We start from the raw sequence: 15,876 nt of genomic DNA, 5'->3' as shown, positions 1-15,876 counted from the left end.
ATAGTGATAGAATGCACTTGACAATGACCTGAATCCTGCCTTGAGGATCTTACTCTCCCTTTCTACTTTATTCTGCTGCACTAGTCTTCACTTTACTTCCTCTGTTTCCCACTTTCTCTCCCTCTTCCCCCTTCTTCAGTCTTTTTTATTCTATTCTCACATTCTCCATTACTTCCTCTCATTTCATTCCCTCTTGGATTCATCTCCCTCACTCCATCTCACTGACAGCTTACACACCCAATCATGGATTGATCAATCTACAGATTATTTTAATTGTGTCAGTAATGTGTTAGATATAAGGGAAGGCCCTAGATATGTAAAGATTAAAAAAAATAAAAATCTCTTTTTAAACAGCTTACATTCTGTAAAGAAAAAACAAGGTTAAATGATCAAGAGTAGGCATTGATGTCTTAACCATATGTATGATGAAAAGGCTACTAGATCCACTTCCATCCTTGTTAACAGACATTTTTCCTTCCTTTCCTATCATATCATTTGAAGGCTGGAACATGGCTCTAGCTAAAACTAGAGGCAGGGCTTTGGTCATTTGCTCCATTGTTTCTATACCAGTCTTGAATCAGAATGACTTATGTAATTTGTTTTCCTCTTAAAATCTCTGCTCATAGTTTGAATTACCACTGACCAATGGAAATACTATTCTGTTAGGTGCTATATGTCTGCCAGCACTGGCGTTTCTTAGTTGTTATTTTGAAATGTCATTTTTTGAGGAACATACATCTTTGTAAGAGATGGAATGGTATGTCCAAGGACTAGAACACTCCATGTACAAAATCTGATCTATTTCTTAAATTTAAGAAAAAAGGCCTTAGCCTTTCCTGCCATGTGTGGGAGAGTTGATTCCCTGGCTTAGCAGTGAATCAGTTCAGAAAAAAAATATTCTTTCTCTAACTCCACAATGATCAGGTTGCCAGTCATAATACAGAAAATGTTTAATCTATTATTTGACATTTATTCATTATAGCTTTTGATTAGCATTTTGAAATTACTCTTGATGACATTTCTCTCTCTCTCTCTCTCTCTCTCTCTCTCTCTCTCTCTCTCTCTCTCTCTCTCTCTCTCAAATTTCCTATTTATTGTGACTTTATCTGAGTACATGTTGTATTCGTCCACAACTCTATTCCCCTAAAATCAGGGATAATTTCATAAATGTAATTTTGTGTCCTGTCTCTGGCAAAAGACTTTGCACATAGTAGATATTAAATAAATATTTGTTGAATTGCATTGAATTGAAGACTCTTAACTTCCCTAGATTGATTCTGCCCTCAAGGACTAAGGTATTTCCCCTACTGTTTTAAATTATTTATTATTATTATTTTATCAAGGGACCATCATGTTCATAATTTGGCCTATGTAAGTCTCTATCATTGTTCTTGGCTAAGTATTTCTAGTTTTGCACTTGTGTATAATTCCCACTTGTGTCTCAAATTATCTTGCCTCCCCTTTCGAGCTGCATCATTCTCAAATTAAGATGAAGTGTACAAAAATCACAACCAGATGAAGCAGCATCAAGTTATTTACTATAGTAAATTCTTTAAAAAACAGTTCTATGAAACAAGAAAGAGATAACATTTTTCATGGGAAAATATTTCAAGTATGTGTGCTTCTTCCAGATAAAAATTTTGGATTCAGAAGCCTATTGAGATACTGCAATTTAAAGAAACTCTAGTTTTCTAGCAATTGTTATGGAATAGGGAAATCTTTCCTAGGTAATAATTTAATGTATTTCCTAAGTAACTTATATGACCCTTGCCAGGACTCATAATAAAAATTAATATAATATAACATAATATAATAAATAAATCCAACTTGTATTCCACCTAAGAACAAGGTATGGTTAGGTTATTACAAAGCAAGCTATGCAAAAGGAACTCTAAAGTAATTTTTTTGAAGAAGATCCCAATGTACCTCAAGGATTTTAGGGTATTTTATTTTTGAATGTTAAAAGTCTTGAATTACTTGAAGAATACTTCAAGGTACTGTTATATCAAAACACATTTTCAGAATATTTACAAAACCTTTCAACAATGATTAGCAAAAGTATACACTAGTATGGTGATAATAATAAATAATGATAATAGTTAACATTTATATAGCATTTACTATATGCAAGTGCTTTACAATTATTATCTCATTTGATACTAATAACAACCTTTGAGGGTTAGGTAGTCATTATTGCCTCCATTTTACAGATGAGGTGATGGAGGGAACAGGAACTTAATGAGTTGCTCAGGGTCACCTAACTAATAGTAATCTGAGGCTAGATTTGAATTTAGTTCTTCCAGACCCCAGACCTACCAGTCAATCCACTTCATTACCTAAAATAGACACTAGACTTTGAGTCAGAAAGTTTTGATGTTTACTCCTTGTGTAACTCTGGCAAATTATTTAAATGTGTTCATTTGACAAGTATTTATTCAGGGCAAGACACTGATGACATTGTACTGTTCTTGCTTTGTTAGGGTTGGATATACTAAAGACTTGGGCCCGTCTCAGTAAATGTGTGACTCCACTGTGTTGGTTTCACAGCTGTGGGCTTAAACAATGGTGATGAAAAATATTTATACAGTGTTTGTACAGTCAATCATCCTTGAAGTAAGATGTCAATCTCTGCTCCTTTCTAAACATTTCCCTAGTTGGAAGGATGAGCTGTAAAAATGCTCCAGGAGAGGCTGTGGCTGTGAAAATTCTGTATCCACAAGAGTTACAAATGAACTTTATTTTTTTAAAAATATTACAAAAAAATCATAGGTTGTTTCTTTATTGGCAAAATGAAGTTTGCAGAAATTTTAAAAAATTAAACTTATTTTAGTAAATAGAAGCCAGCTTAGACTAGAGAGTGATAAGAACTCAGGAAGGCAACCAGGTTTAGCCACTGACTTGTGGTGTGAACTTGGGAAAATTACTTTATTTCTCTAGGCTGAATTTTTTTTACTTACAATATAGGTAAAATAATCTTTTCTCTGGTCAGTTCAGAGGGTTGTGGCAAAGATCAAATAATGTGATATATATTGGAAGAACTATATAAATACAAAGTAGTCAGTATTTCAAGGACCTGTGACTTCAGTCGTTTGACAGCTTCCTATTTGAGAGACTGATAATGTCCATGTCCATCTATATCAATATTTTCTCTATATGTCTATACACACACACACATACAGATGCATATGCATATGATACATGTACATGCACATAATACACATATGTACAGAGGCACACATATATGTACTGATACACATGCATGTATGTATGTGTATTGTGTATATACACATATATAAAATGCATGCCTTAATTTTTGAGAATTATCTGAGGTTCAGAGAGATTACACAATTTCTCAGTGATCACATGGCTATTAAATGTCAAAAGAGGATCTTGAGCTAAGGTCTTCCTCATTCTAAGTCCATGGATGGTTGTATGAATTATATGCTTCATGGGTTTTTACTAAATAATAATCCTAGGATAGCAATATTTTTCAGAATTCTATCATGCCTACATTGGAAAACCCTTTATTTTAGTTTCAATGAATACAATCCCTTATATTTTTTGCATAAAAATTACTTAATGATTCAAAAGAGATGGCAGGATCCTTCTTTTTTTTGGCAAGGAAAATCTCTCTCTTGATTATATTCAGTTTCCATGAATCAGTTGGGGAAGGCCTCTCTCTTCTTAGGTATAAATGACAATGTGACTTAGAAATTTAATTAAGGTAGTGGCCCCATTTTAGAATTCTAACTCATTTTTGATGCCCAAGTCATAATGTAATCCTTCTGAATAAATAATTCATCCTCAATGGCTGTAGTTTGTTACAGATTTGTTTCTGATGTGCATTATAAACTAGGACAAGGAACTCTTCATCTTTCTACTTGGAATATCAGTTTTTGTGAACAAGGAGAAAAAAGATGTGTTGTCAGAAGGGAACTGATTCTTCCCAATTCTTCCAAAATTGTAATTAATCAGGGATGACATAGAAAATATATACTTATTCTTGTGCTCACTCTCCAGTCCCCACTCCCATCCCTTTCTAAACTCTATAAAATGATCTAAGTATCACAAGTAGATGAACTTTTACTGTGGCTGAATATAATCTTCTGGTTTAGAAGAGCAGTCAAGTATGAATAGTTCTAGTAGGGGTGCCCTTATCTATGGCCAAGATCATTCATATACAGATAGACTGATATACATATATACATATATGCACATATATATCTGTGTGTGTGTGTGTGTGTGTGTGTGTATCTTTAGATGGCTTTTTGAGGATTTCTGGCCAAAGCAGAAACAATTAGAAAATATAAGAAAGTACATTACTGATTTTCAAGAGAATTTCTGCAAAATTTAAGAGAAGAAAGGGCTGGGGTAACCAAGAAACGTCCCATGGAAAAAAGTTGGCATTTGGGATGAGCTGGGAAAAGAGATTCAGATTTAGATCTTAAACAAGAACCAAGTTATGGGAGGAAAGGACACAGGATATCTCCTTTTCCAGAAGAAACCTTTCAACTGCATAGACATACATAGACACTCAAAAGAGTGAGTTTGTGGAGTTTGTGGAGGTCACAGAGAATATTTGCATTAGAGTTACCATTATAGGTGAGAAAAGTCTTTACCTGGTCAGAAACCATTCTGCTAGAAGCAGCAATAGTATTGCTAAGTAGGGACAAATGCAGATCCTCTTTTCCATCTTTCCTTTTTAGTTATTAGATTATATTCTCCCTAAATGGACCTGAAACTTCCATGCTAAGCAAAGATGAGTTTTGAAAAGCATCTTTCCTGGAAACACTTTCTTAAGTGCCTCTTTTACTCTGATGATGTTACAGTAAGGGCACTGTCAAGTGTCAGGATGAATATGTGCATTTATATATGAAATAGAAGGGTAAAATATTATGTTTAATGGAAAAGACATTGGCTTTGAAATCAGAGAACCTGGATTCAAATCAGTTATTTTTACAATGTCATGTTGAGCAAGTTGCCTATCTTGCTTCAGTTTACTTCTTTATAAAATAAGGAAATTGGGCTCAAGCATTTCTAAGATTTCTTCCAGATCTAAGTCTATGATCCTGAGAACAATTTATTTATTTATTTATCCATTCATCCATTTATTTATTTATTTTTGTTTTAGTTGAAATCAAAGCCAGTGGCAAAGTCTACATGGAAATAATTAATTCAAGGAAATAAAAAAAACAAACAAGCAAACAAACTCCTGATATAATAGGGAATGTACTAAATTTGAAGGAAGGACTTGGTTTGAATTCGGGCTGTCATTTACTGCTGTGTGATATTGACAAATCACAACTCCTATAGGTCTGATTGCTCACTTATAAAATGTTAGTTGACATAAAAAACTTCTCAGGTCTCTTTCAGCCTTAAATCATTTTATCTATGAATTGTTTACTTAAATGTTCAATTCAATTAATCAAATATTCTTTGAATATATACTATATACAAGGTGTTGTCTTAGACATTGAGAGCTAAAATATAGCAGATATGACCCCTGCCTTCAAGAAGTTTATAGCTTATTGAGGAGGAGGAAGATTAAAAACAAAAGGCATACAAAAAGCTACAAGACAAATTCAAATACATTAAGTCTATAGGAAAGGTATGAATTTCTACAGAACTTTGAGAAGGGAGAGTCATCTCTAACTGAGAGGAATCAATAAAAGCTAACTTCTCTTTATTTTGGATATCTTGATTTGCCCTATGGTTATTCTGAGGCTTGTTAAATACTGCTCAGTTCAGTATCCCAAAAAATGATATGATCTGTGATACATTATGGGATGTGAGCATCTTTGGGCAGAAAGTTCTAAAGATCAATATGAATTAAAGCTGTTTTCTCTGGAAAGCTGTTTAGGATATAAGACCAAAGTCAGAAAACGAAGTGTTTAGCCCCATCTCTTTTCTTACCCTTCATTCAAACTGAGTGTGAGGTCTGATAAAACTGTTTATTACAGAGAAGGGTCTCTCCAGTATCCAACATTTGCAAATTTCTGTAATGTTTACATTTCCTCTTTGCTTCTAAAGATACTGTACCCGATTGTGGTCTTTTATGTCAGGAAAGAAAAACAAGGAGCTAACAGTTTGGAATGAGTGAGCAAAGACAGACATACTATGTAACTGAAGGTCTGTCCTCGCTGCCCACTGGTCTTCTCTTTCCATTACACCTTGTCCCATGAAGAATGTTTGCCAGAAGGAGAATTTCTAGGCTGTCTTTATTTACATGTTTTTTTTCTCATACCCAAATTCATCTGGAGGGGTGTTATGATCTGTTAAAACAACAACAGTAACAGCAAACACACAACAAGGATTTCACTCAGAGCTACTGCCAGAATCTTTCAAGGCATCATAGTTGTTTGCTCCCTGTCATATATTATAATTCTCCATTCCCCCCTCCCATCTCAAGAGAACTAGTGGTTTATGGTGGCTAGCCAGTGGAATTTGGATTAACAACAGGTTTGCTTCAAAGAAAAACTGAGGGACTACACTTGTAATTCTGGGAACAGACATAAAAAGTCTCATTAAGCACTAATTGCGTGACTGAAATTCAAAAGAACAAGAGAGAATAGGGTTAAATGGCAGCACAGAGGAGTTGGAATTTTACCTGAGGAAGAAGTTCCTGCAATATGAAACACAAATTGCTGGAACTTCTTTCTTGGGGGAAGCTGTGCAGTCTCTCTTTTAGAAGGGTCTAAAAAATTCATCTCAGTTGGGTGGGTAAGAATAAACCAACTAAAAGTCAGCATAACTTCTGAAGTTCTTTTCCAGATTTTTGCTTTTATAAGTGGATCTTCTAGTTTGGATTGTGACACCTGTCATCCAGGATCAGAACACCTGGAGAGACTTGAACTGCCTTGTTATCACAATCAGGGTGACAGTACCACAGATGACAGCAGACCTAAGGATGGTACCAGCCTCTCTCCTTTTCTGAGGGTCTTGTAAAAGTAGAAAAACCAAGCTTTAGTGGCTGGTGTTAAACAGACCTTAATGACTCCAGAGCTGAGTTTTAGAAGGGACAGTGAGAGATCCAGATGAGACTTCTTTGGGGCACAACAACATAACTTTGAGGAGTTACCTGAATGATTTTCCTGATGTGTCTATGTGGGGATCCCCTTGTGTGTTGGATGCCTTTGGACAAAATCTTGTGTATTAGACTATATCACAAATAACCAGAGAACTTAGCAATATTATGTGGACTGAAGCACTACTTAGTGATGAGGCTGGACCACAAGGTCAGAGACAGCAGCATCCCTGATAACACCTTCTGAATCTCTTAGCCATGCTTAGATGTCAAAGGTCATGGAACCCTTGCACTCATGGGTCACAGTGTCCTGACAAGCATGACAAATAGATTCATTGACTGAGGATTGAGAAGAATGTCTGCAATACATTATAAATGGGAAAATATTGCACTTGCTTTACAGTTGCTAAAAGATGGCACTTTCCCAAAGGAGATAGTGTTGCCACTTTTATATTATTTCCCTTTATTCTTCTAAGCGATAGAGTAGTTGATGATTCTTTGTGGAATATTTGAGAACATATTAGAACTGGGAAATTGACATTAGCTGAAAAAGCACTGAACTAGGAATCAGGAGGAAGACAGTTAAATGGTTGAGAGGATAGAGCACTGGACCTGGAGTCAAGAGGACCCGAATTCAAAATCAGCCTCAGACATCCCTAGGTGTGTGACCTCAGGTTGCCTTAATCTAATGACTTTTACAAAGAGTCAGATATGACTAAAATATAACAAGGAATCAGGAGACTTGAATTCTCTCTCGGATCACCTATTTATTAGTAGTACAAATACAGCCAAGACACATAGCATCTCTGTGCTAGTTTTCTTGCCTGTATTGTGGAAATAATTATACCTACTTTGCTTACCTCTTAAAGTTGCTGTGAAAAAAAATGAGATAGTAGACAAGTATAAACCGTAAATCTCAGGATAGGTGTAAGAAATCATATTAAAACAAAGTTTTCACTTGGTAGAAATATATTCAAGATTAAGAAAACCACTATTATTCTTGCGTTGTTGAAGTTTATTCTAGTAGTTATAATAGATTTGCATAAATGAATACTCAATAAATGTTTGTTGAATGAATGAGATAGAATAATTAACTGAGAATCCTATTCAAATTCAATTCAACTGGAGTCATTTACAGCTGCGCTTATTGTCATAACACTGCCAAGACTGCCTTACTTATATGTTGAAAAAATGTTTAGTTACTTGCCTGGAATTTTCTCTTGGTGGTTTGCTATTTGGGGAGAGGCAGACTTTTGGGAATGGAATCCAAAGTCTGGTTCAGCAGGCTAAATGTATGATTTGGGTTTTGATAGCTTACTGAGTTGTAAATCTCCAAGAGATCTATGGGATAAGTGGCGGGGCTTCATGACTGGCCCCTTGCAGCAGGTTTGTCAGTAGTGTTAGCACAGCTGGTATTCTGCTCAGCTTGACACATCCATCATTCCTGACTTGAGCTGGGTGGGGGATGTAGGGTTGGTTATACACTAATCACTGCCTATAGACGTAGAAGATGGAAGACTGGGTAATTGGCTTGCCAGGTTTCCAAAAGTGAATTACGGAAAAAGGTTGAGGCTAAAGGCAATTGTAGACATCGGTAGTACTTGGGAAAGTCTCAGCCTTCACACTCTCAGAGACCTATTTTGGAGAGATCTGTTATAGGAAGTCTATTTGTTCTACTCCCTCTTTCTTGGAAGACATAGAATCTCCTAGATACTCAGAGTTAGCTTAGTTTGATATTGATAAGAGTATCTCAGATAACTTCAATCTGTTTTTGTTGTTGTTTTAAAGTTCTATGGTTTCCTTTTGTTTTTAAACTATTTCATTTCTCCTTAAATAAATTCCTTTGCTGAATCCTTTCTTGTAACAAAGAAAAAAAACTTTAAGCAAATCTGATACTGTGACCACTGATAGCATATACAAATTCCATACCCATGATCCCTCATCATTCTACGAAGAGAAGGGAGGAATGTTTCATCAGCAATTTTTTTTTTAGGATCAAGATTGTCAGTTGTAATTTTCCCAAATAAGATTGTCTTGTAATATTGTTATTATTCATATTGTCACAGTATCAAAAAAACTCCCAAATGGGGTCATGGAGTCATACTCAACTGAAAAATGACTGAACAGTAAATACTGTCGCAGAGGAAATTAGGGGGGCCTCTGATGCTCCCCTTGAGGGTGATATTCAAGCTCTGACTCTGTGCATTGGACCCAGTCCAATAAATCAGGGTTCTTCTGTTCATTACTCTTAAACACTATTGTGGTTGTTGTGAATGGTGTTCTCTTGATTTTATTTCTTCTGTCTCCACTATTTTGTTTAAGTGTTACCATGTTTTCAAATTCCTTATAATCATTGTTTCACTTATTATTTTAAGGGGTGGAAGGTGGGGCAGAAGTGTGTCTTCTGTGCTTTCTTCAACGTGGGGAAATCCTAGTATGAATTCCTTCTCCACCTTTATCCTCCTTCATGCACCAATTCAGATTGAAATTTCAACTTTTAACTGACAGTTTAGAGAGATGTTTAGAAGACTAAGAGGTTAAGGGATCTTCCCCGATCATTTAGCTAGTGTGCTTTTTTTTCTAGAGAATTCTTGTCCATCAAATTACCTTCATGAAACCCAATATGATATCACCAGGGCTTGAACACTAATCTTCTTGATCCTAGAATTGACTTTTTATCAACTGAATCATGTTGTCTCTCTCATAATTTCTTATCTTATAGCAATATTCATTATTTTCTGTGCTACAAATTATTCAACTGTTTCCCAGTCAATAGGTACTTTTTTTTCCTGTTTAAAGAAGCTTTAGTTATTATTCCAGTAGAATAGATCCTGGAATCCTTAGTTATTGAAAAGTGAGAATCCCATGCCATTTCCAAGAAGCTATGGAGTGAAAACTAAACAAAGTAAAATTTCCAGTGGGAATAAATCTTAGCTCTTTCCTCTTCCTCCTCTATCTCAAGAAGTCAGATTGAATCTGCCAGGTTTCTGAATCCCATAAATGAAAATATATGTATTACAGGTATGTCTAATTTTGTTGAGGCTCTACCCCTGGTTATATTGGGGTATAATCTCACAAATCACTGAATGATATCTATTTGAATCCAAGACAAACTATTCAAAATCACAATAGTTACAAGGCTATGCTCCAACCACTGATGCCAATGAGATCAAACTTGATCAGTTCTATATAGACATAAAACATTTTCTAGAAATAATATAAAAAAGAGATGTCACATTCATCATAGAGGATTGGAATGCTAAAGAAAGAAATCAAAAGATAATTGGAATAACAGGCAAGTTCAGCCTTGAGTAACAAATGGAACAGGGCAGAGGCCAATATAATTTTTTCAAAATAATGCATGGTCATACCAAAAACTCCTTTTTATCAAACCAAAAGACTACTCTCCACATGGATATCATCAGATAGTCTATATAGACATCAAGCTGATTCTATACTTTACAGCCAAAGTAGAGAAGCTTTTATACAGTCACTTTAAACAAGACTTGAAGCTGACTGTGGCTCAGATCATGCATTTCTTATTAAAAATTTAGATTTAAATTTAAGAAAGTGGGTAAAATCATCAGATCATATAGACATGACTGAAACAACATCCCTTGTGAATATAACATGGAGTTGATGAACAGATTTAAGAAATTAAATATGGTAGTTAGAGAGGCTGAAAATTATGTTTAGAGATTCATAATATTATTTAGGAGACAGATATAGCAGCAGCAACAACAACAAACAAATTCCAAAGAAAAAGAAGAGCAAGAAAACAAGATGACTGCCTGATGAGGCTTTACAAATAGCTGAGAAAAAAGAAAAGTGAAAACTAAATGAGAAAGTGAAAGATATAACCAATTGAAGGCAGAATTCCAGAGAATAACAGAGACATAAGGTTTTCTTAAATGAGCAATGCAAAGAAATAAAAAAAAGCACACTAGAAGGGGAAAGACAAGAGATCTCTTCAAGAAAATTTGAGATATCAAGATATCTTTGATATCCAGATATTAAAATTGAAATATTTTGTATATCCATGCAAAAATAAGCATGATAAAACATAAAATTGGTAGAGACTTAACAGAAGGAAAAAAGATTAAGAAAAGATGGCAAAGAATACATTAAAGAATTATATAAGAAAGATCTTAATATTACTGATAACCATGATGTTGGGTTATTCATTTAGGATTTCTATTCTGGAGAATGAAGTCAAGTGGACCTTAGGAAGCATTGCTAACAAGACTAGGGGAGGTGATGGAATTTCAGATGAACTATTTTAAATCCTAAAAAGATGATGCTGTTAAAGTTCTGCACTCAATATGCTAGCACATTTGAAAAACTCAACAGTGGCTCCTAGATGGAAAAAATCACTTCATGTTCCAATCCTAAACAAATCCAATCCAATGCCAAGGAATGTTCAAATTACTGAACAATTGGCTGGTTTGATATGTCAGGAAGATTATACTTAAGATTTTACAATCTAAGCTTCAGCAATATGTGAACCAAGAATTACTGTATCCTCAAAGATTTAAAGAAATTAGGAACCAAAAATGTCAGCATTCTCTGGATTATGGACATAATAAGGGAGTTTCAAATAAACAGTTATGTCTACTTCATTGACTTTCCTACAGCCTTTTACTGTAAATTATAACAAAATATAGCAAATCCTCAAAGAGATGGGGGTACTGGATCATGTTCCTTGTCTTTTGAGGTCCAAGAAGGAAAAGTTAGAAATGAGTTTAGAAAAACAAATGGGTTTAAGATCAAAAAAGTAGTGCAACAAGGTTGTATATTGACACCTTATTTATTTAAATTAAATTTATTTATTTATTTAAATCATGTGAAGTGCCATGCTGGATGGATCAAAAGCTGGAATTAAGGTCATCAGAATTATCAGCAATCTCAGATATGCAGATGATATCACTTTGATGGCAGAAAGTGAAGAGGAATTAAGAAGCCTCTTCTTGAGAGTGAAAGAGAGTAATGTAAAAGCTTGCTTGAAGCTGAACATCAAACTCTCCCCCCCCCCTTCCTCCAAACAAAAGAAAACAAAAAAACAACTGAAATCTTGGCAAGTGGTCTCTTCACTTCCTGTCAAAAAGAGGCAAAAGAAATGGAAGTAATATCTGATTTTATTTTCTTGGGGTCAAAAATACCAGACATGATTGAATGACTCAAGAACATTAGCCCTAGCTTTGCTTCTTTCTCTGTTTTGGGCAAGTTAAAATGTCTCATCCTTTTCGCTCCAAATAATTCTTTTAGATCATCAATTAGGTCCTTCTGATCATGGGTAGCCACAAGCTTTTTTGCATAACTGATCAGTAATAGGGGATTCTTGCTGTTCATATTTGGTTTTGGAAGGCTAGAAAGTAAGATCAGGGCTGTATCTCCTTATGTGAAGTCACTTAAACTTTCTTAGAGTTATTGTATGGCTCAAATGAGGTACAGATTCAGAAAAACAGAGTAGGAGAATAGTAATAGAATGTAATTGCGTTTAGGAAAGTGACTTTTTTATTTGTCTTTATATCCTTGCCATCTTGTTAACCCCGGTTTATTTGTCTTTATATCCCTCATGGCTAGCAGAGTGCCATGTAATTAGTAGGCACTTAATACATGTTTGTTGGATTAGATGTATAAAGAGAAATCAGTGGAATCCTTATATCCTTTATTGTTTTCTCTTTCAGATGATCAGCTGAATTCAGAGGAGAAGAAAAAGAGAAAGCAGAGGAGAAACAGAACCACCTTCAACAGCAGTCAGTTGCAGGCATTAGAAAGAGTCTTTGAGAGGACACACTACCCTGATGCTTTTGTACGGGAAGACCTTGCCCGCAGGGTGAACCTCACTGAAGCCAGAGTTCAGGTAAGCAAATGCTTGCAGAAATCCAGACATTAGTCTTTGGGAAAACAAATTCCTAAACCAGAAATAGCATCTTGAAATTCCGGAAGAGTTGGAATATTGTCACAAAAAGAGAATCCAAAGATCTCCCTAGTCTTCCTCTTGATAAGAACATGGACAAATAATTTAAATTCTTAGAAATAAGATGGAGTAGAACTTAGCAGATTGGTTGAAGAAATAAGAGGAGGTAAAGGAAGGAATCATGAAACTACATCATAACAACAAATAAGTTAATGGATTATGGGTCCAAGTTTTTCTTAGAGTAAAAATTCTATGCCTTAGAAAGTTATCTGATTGGAAACAGAGCAGGTCCTAACTTCCATGACAATCAGAATGGGATGGGGCCCTCAAGTAGCTTTTCTAGTCTGGGTAAGATGGAAAGATCTGGTCATAAAAATTAGATTTTTAAAAAATAAAGTTATCTGTGGTTGAGAGAGGTAGATGATTTGCTCATAGTCTCACAGCTATCAAGTACTGGAGTTAGGATTTGAATCCACGTTTTTCTGTATCTGAATCAAGCATTCAACCCAATTTCACAATCATTTCTTAATTAATTGCAATATTCTAAATCCTTCAAAAAAAACCAAGGCAAAAATTGAAATAGTCCCAATGGTCAAGAAGCTTGCATCTTATTGGAAGGGAAAAAACATACATATAATAAGTAAATATAGATATATATTAAAAAAGTAAAATAATTTTGGGATGGGGAATACTACCAATGGAGAGAATCAGGAAATACCTCTTATAGGAGATGGCATCTGGGCTAGACTCTGAATGAAAGTAGGGGTTTTAAGAGGTGGTGGTAAAGATAGACAACATTTCAGGCAAGGGAGACAGCCTATAAAAAGATATAATGGTATAATGATACATGAAAAGTCATGTATATAAGGAACAACAGGTAGGTCAGTTTAGTAGAAACCTGAGCTCATGTTTATACAGCACTTTAGCACAGACAGTATTATTTACCTTTATCCCTTTCTAATGAGGTAATTAGGGCAAGAGCAAATGGGAAAAAAAGAATCTCAGACTAGTAAATCTTTCAAATGTGAAGGCAATAAATCTTACTGCCATAGAATCTCTGAGTTGGAAACAGATTACTAACCTTTAAGAAAATGGGCAATGTTGCTTAATGCAATCTGTGATTCAAATAAGATTCTCTAGGACAAATGCCTCTTTCAAGAGAGTGATTTGTGCTTGTTTTGTAAGCCAAAATACACAAGGAGGTTTTATATCTTTCCAAGTCTGGCTATGATACATACATATATACATACACGATTATTCTGATGAGGTGGATAGGGGCAGGTTCTTGAGAAGGAAGGGCTGAACCTTTGAGAGGTATGGAGGGTGGTGACATGACCCAAACTGCTTTTTCTGCCCTCAAAAAACTCTTGAGGGCGAATATTTCTTTTTGGTCTGTAAATGATGTATTTGAAGTGACATGCAGGCAAGATCACATTGAACTGGAATTAGACAGAGGAATCTTAGAGGAAATTCAATCCAACCCTCCTCTTTAATAGATGATAAAAGTGAGATACAGGGAGATTTAAATGACCCAAGGCCATAGGTCAAATTTGAACCCAGATCCTTCTGCTTCCAAAGTTTTATGTTTTTCATTATACCATACAAGGTTATGTACCCTTAAGGGCAGGGTTTATATTTTATAATTCTTTTAAATTCCTAATCATATATAGTATTATCAATATCATGATGATATCTCATGTTTATAGAATACTTTAAGTTCACAAGATACTTTGTAGTGCCATAGTATATATTGCAACACACATTAAGACCTACCACATGCAAAACACTGTGCTAAGGACTGGAAGAGAAGTTAAGTTTAGATAAAACATAGTTCCTGCCCTCAGGTTTAAAGTCTTGTAAGGTGAAAATAAACACATATATATATGTGTGTGTGTGTGTGTGTGTGTGTGTGTGTGTGTGTGTGTGTGTAGACATATATTTATATATATGGTATATATATATAAATATTTAAATATCTATAAATTGTTAAAATATCTGTATATATCTATATATTCATGGATATTATATACATACATATATACATACATAGAAACACATGTATATGGAAGAAATAGAGAAAGACAGAGAGACAGAGGCCACATACATATACATACATACACAGAGAAAATACTATATTACATTGCATGATAAATGCACCAGAGTTAAAGAATGACGTGTGAGATGGGATATAAGAGGAAAAAAATTACATCTACAGGTCCTGATAAGGCTTCCTGGAGGAGGAAGAATTTGAATTGGGCTTTAAAGGTCAGAAATATGTTCCAAAGCTGGGAAGGCATTCCTAGAATTGGGGAAAACCAGTACAAAAGTGGACATTATGAGAGGAGATTAATGCTTAATGATTGTTGGTTCAATTGAAAATACTCCTGGGTGAATGATTTCTCTCAGGATAAATATGCAGATATTTTTTAGGAGAACTGGGGTAACAGGACCATTTGAAAAGTTAACATTCATGATCACATGCTTTCTTAATTTCTATGTACAACTTCGACTATATACTTAGTACTATACCTGGTGCAAGAGATGCATAGATAGAATCAAACTGACTCCATGATAATATGGAACTTAGATTCTCATCTAAGCAGCCCCAAGGGATATAACCCTAACTCATAGCAAAGTAGAAGTGATGGGTAACAATTAAATGCATCTTCTTCCAGGTCTATTTTGAAAAGAGTTGATATTGACAGTATTTCTGAAAAAATGGAAAGTATCAAAGCAAGATATTTCAGAGGCAGAGGGATTACCAGGGGCTCCTCCAATCAAATAAAAAAGGCAAAAACTCATTTTACATTAGGCTGGTCCTTCCTCTTTCCTCCTCCTGATCTCCCCTTCTCCCCCTCCTGATCTCCTCTCCCCCATCTAAGTTTTAGCCATTGCCAGAAGAGCAGAACACATATTCCATTATTAATAGCCA

General features: G+C 35.0%; 1 protein-coding gene and 1 non-coding gene across 3 annotated transcripts in view; one reads left to right on the top strand and one right to left on the bottom strand.

Moving 5' to 3' along the window:
- PRRX1 (paired related homeobox 1) overlaps positions 1-15,876 on the top strand; it is a 90,490-nt gene that overhangs the window by 57,430 nt on the left and 17,184 nt on the right. For both annotated transcript variants that reach the window (XM_051998963.1, XM_051998964.1), the window contains exon 2: positions 12,712-12,887. In XM_051998963.1, the coding sequence (XP_051854923.1) occupies positions 12,712-12,887 (176 nt within the window). The remainder of the gene's footprint in view (positions 1-12,711; positions 12,888-15,876) is intronic.
- On the bottom strand, positions 370-497 carry LOC127563684 (U6atac minor spliceosomal RNA). Its single transcript, XR_007954120.1, has one exon. It is a non-coding gene; the product is annotated as a U6atac minor spliceosomal RNA (small nuclear RNA).

Source organism: Antechinus flavipes, chromosome 4, assembly GCF_016432865.1.
Source record: "Antechinus flavipes isolate AdamAnt ecotype Samford, QLD, Australia chromosome 4, AdamAnt_v2, whole genome shotgun sequence".
NCBI lineage: Eukaryota > Metazoa > Chordata > Mammalia > Dasyuromorphia > Dasyuridae > Antechinus > Antechinus flavipes.
The sequence above is the reverse complement of the archived record's forward strand: the minus strand, read 5'-3'. Positions and strand labels throughout refer to the sequence as shown.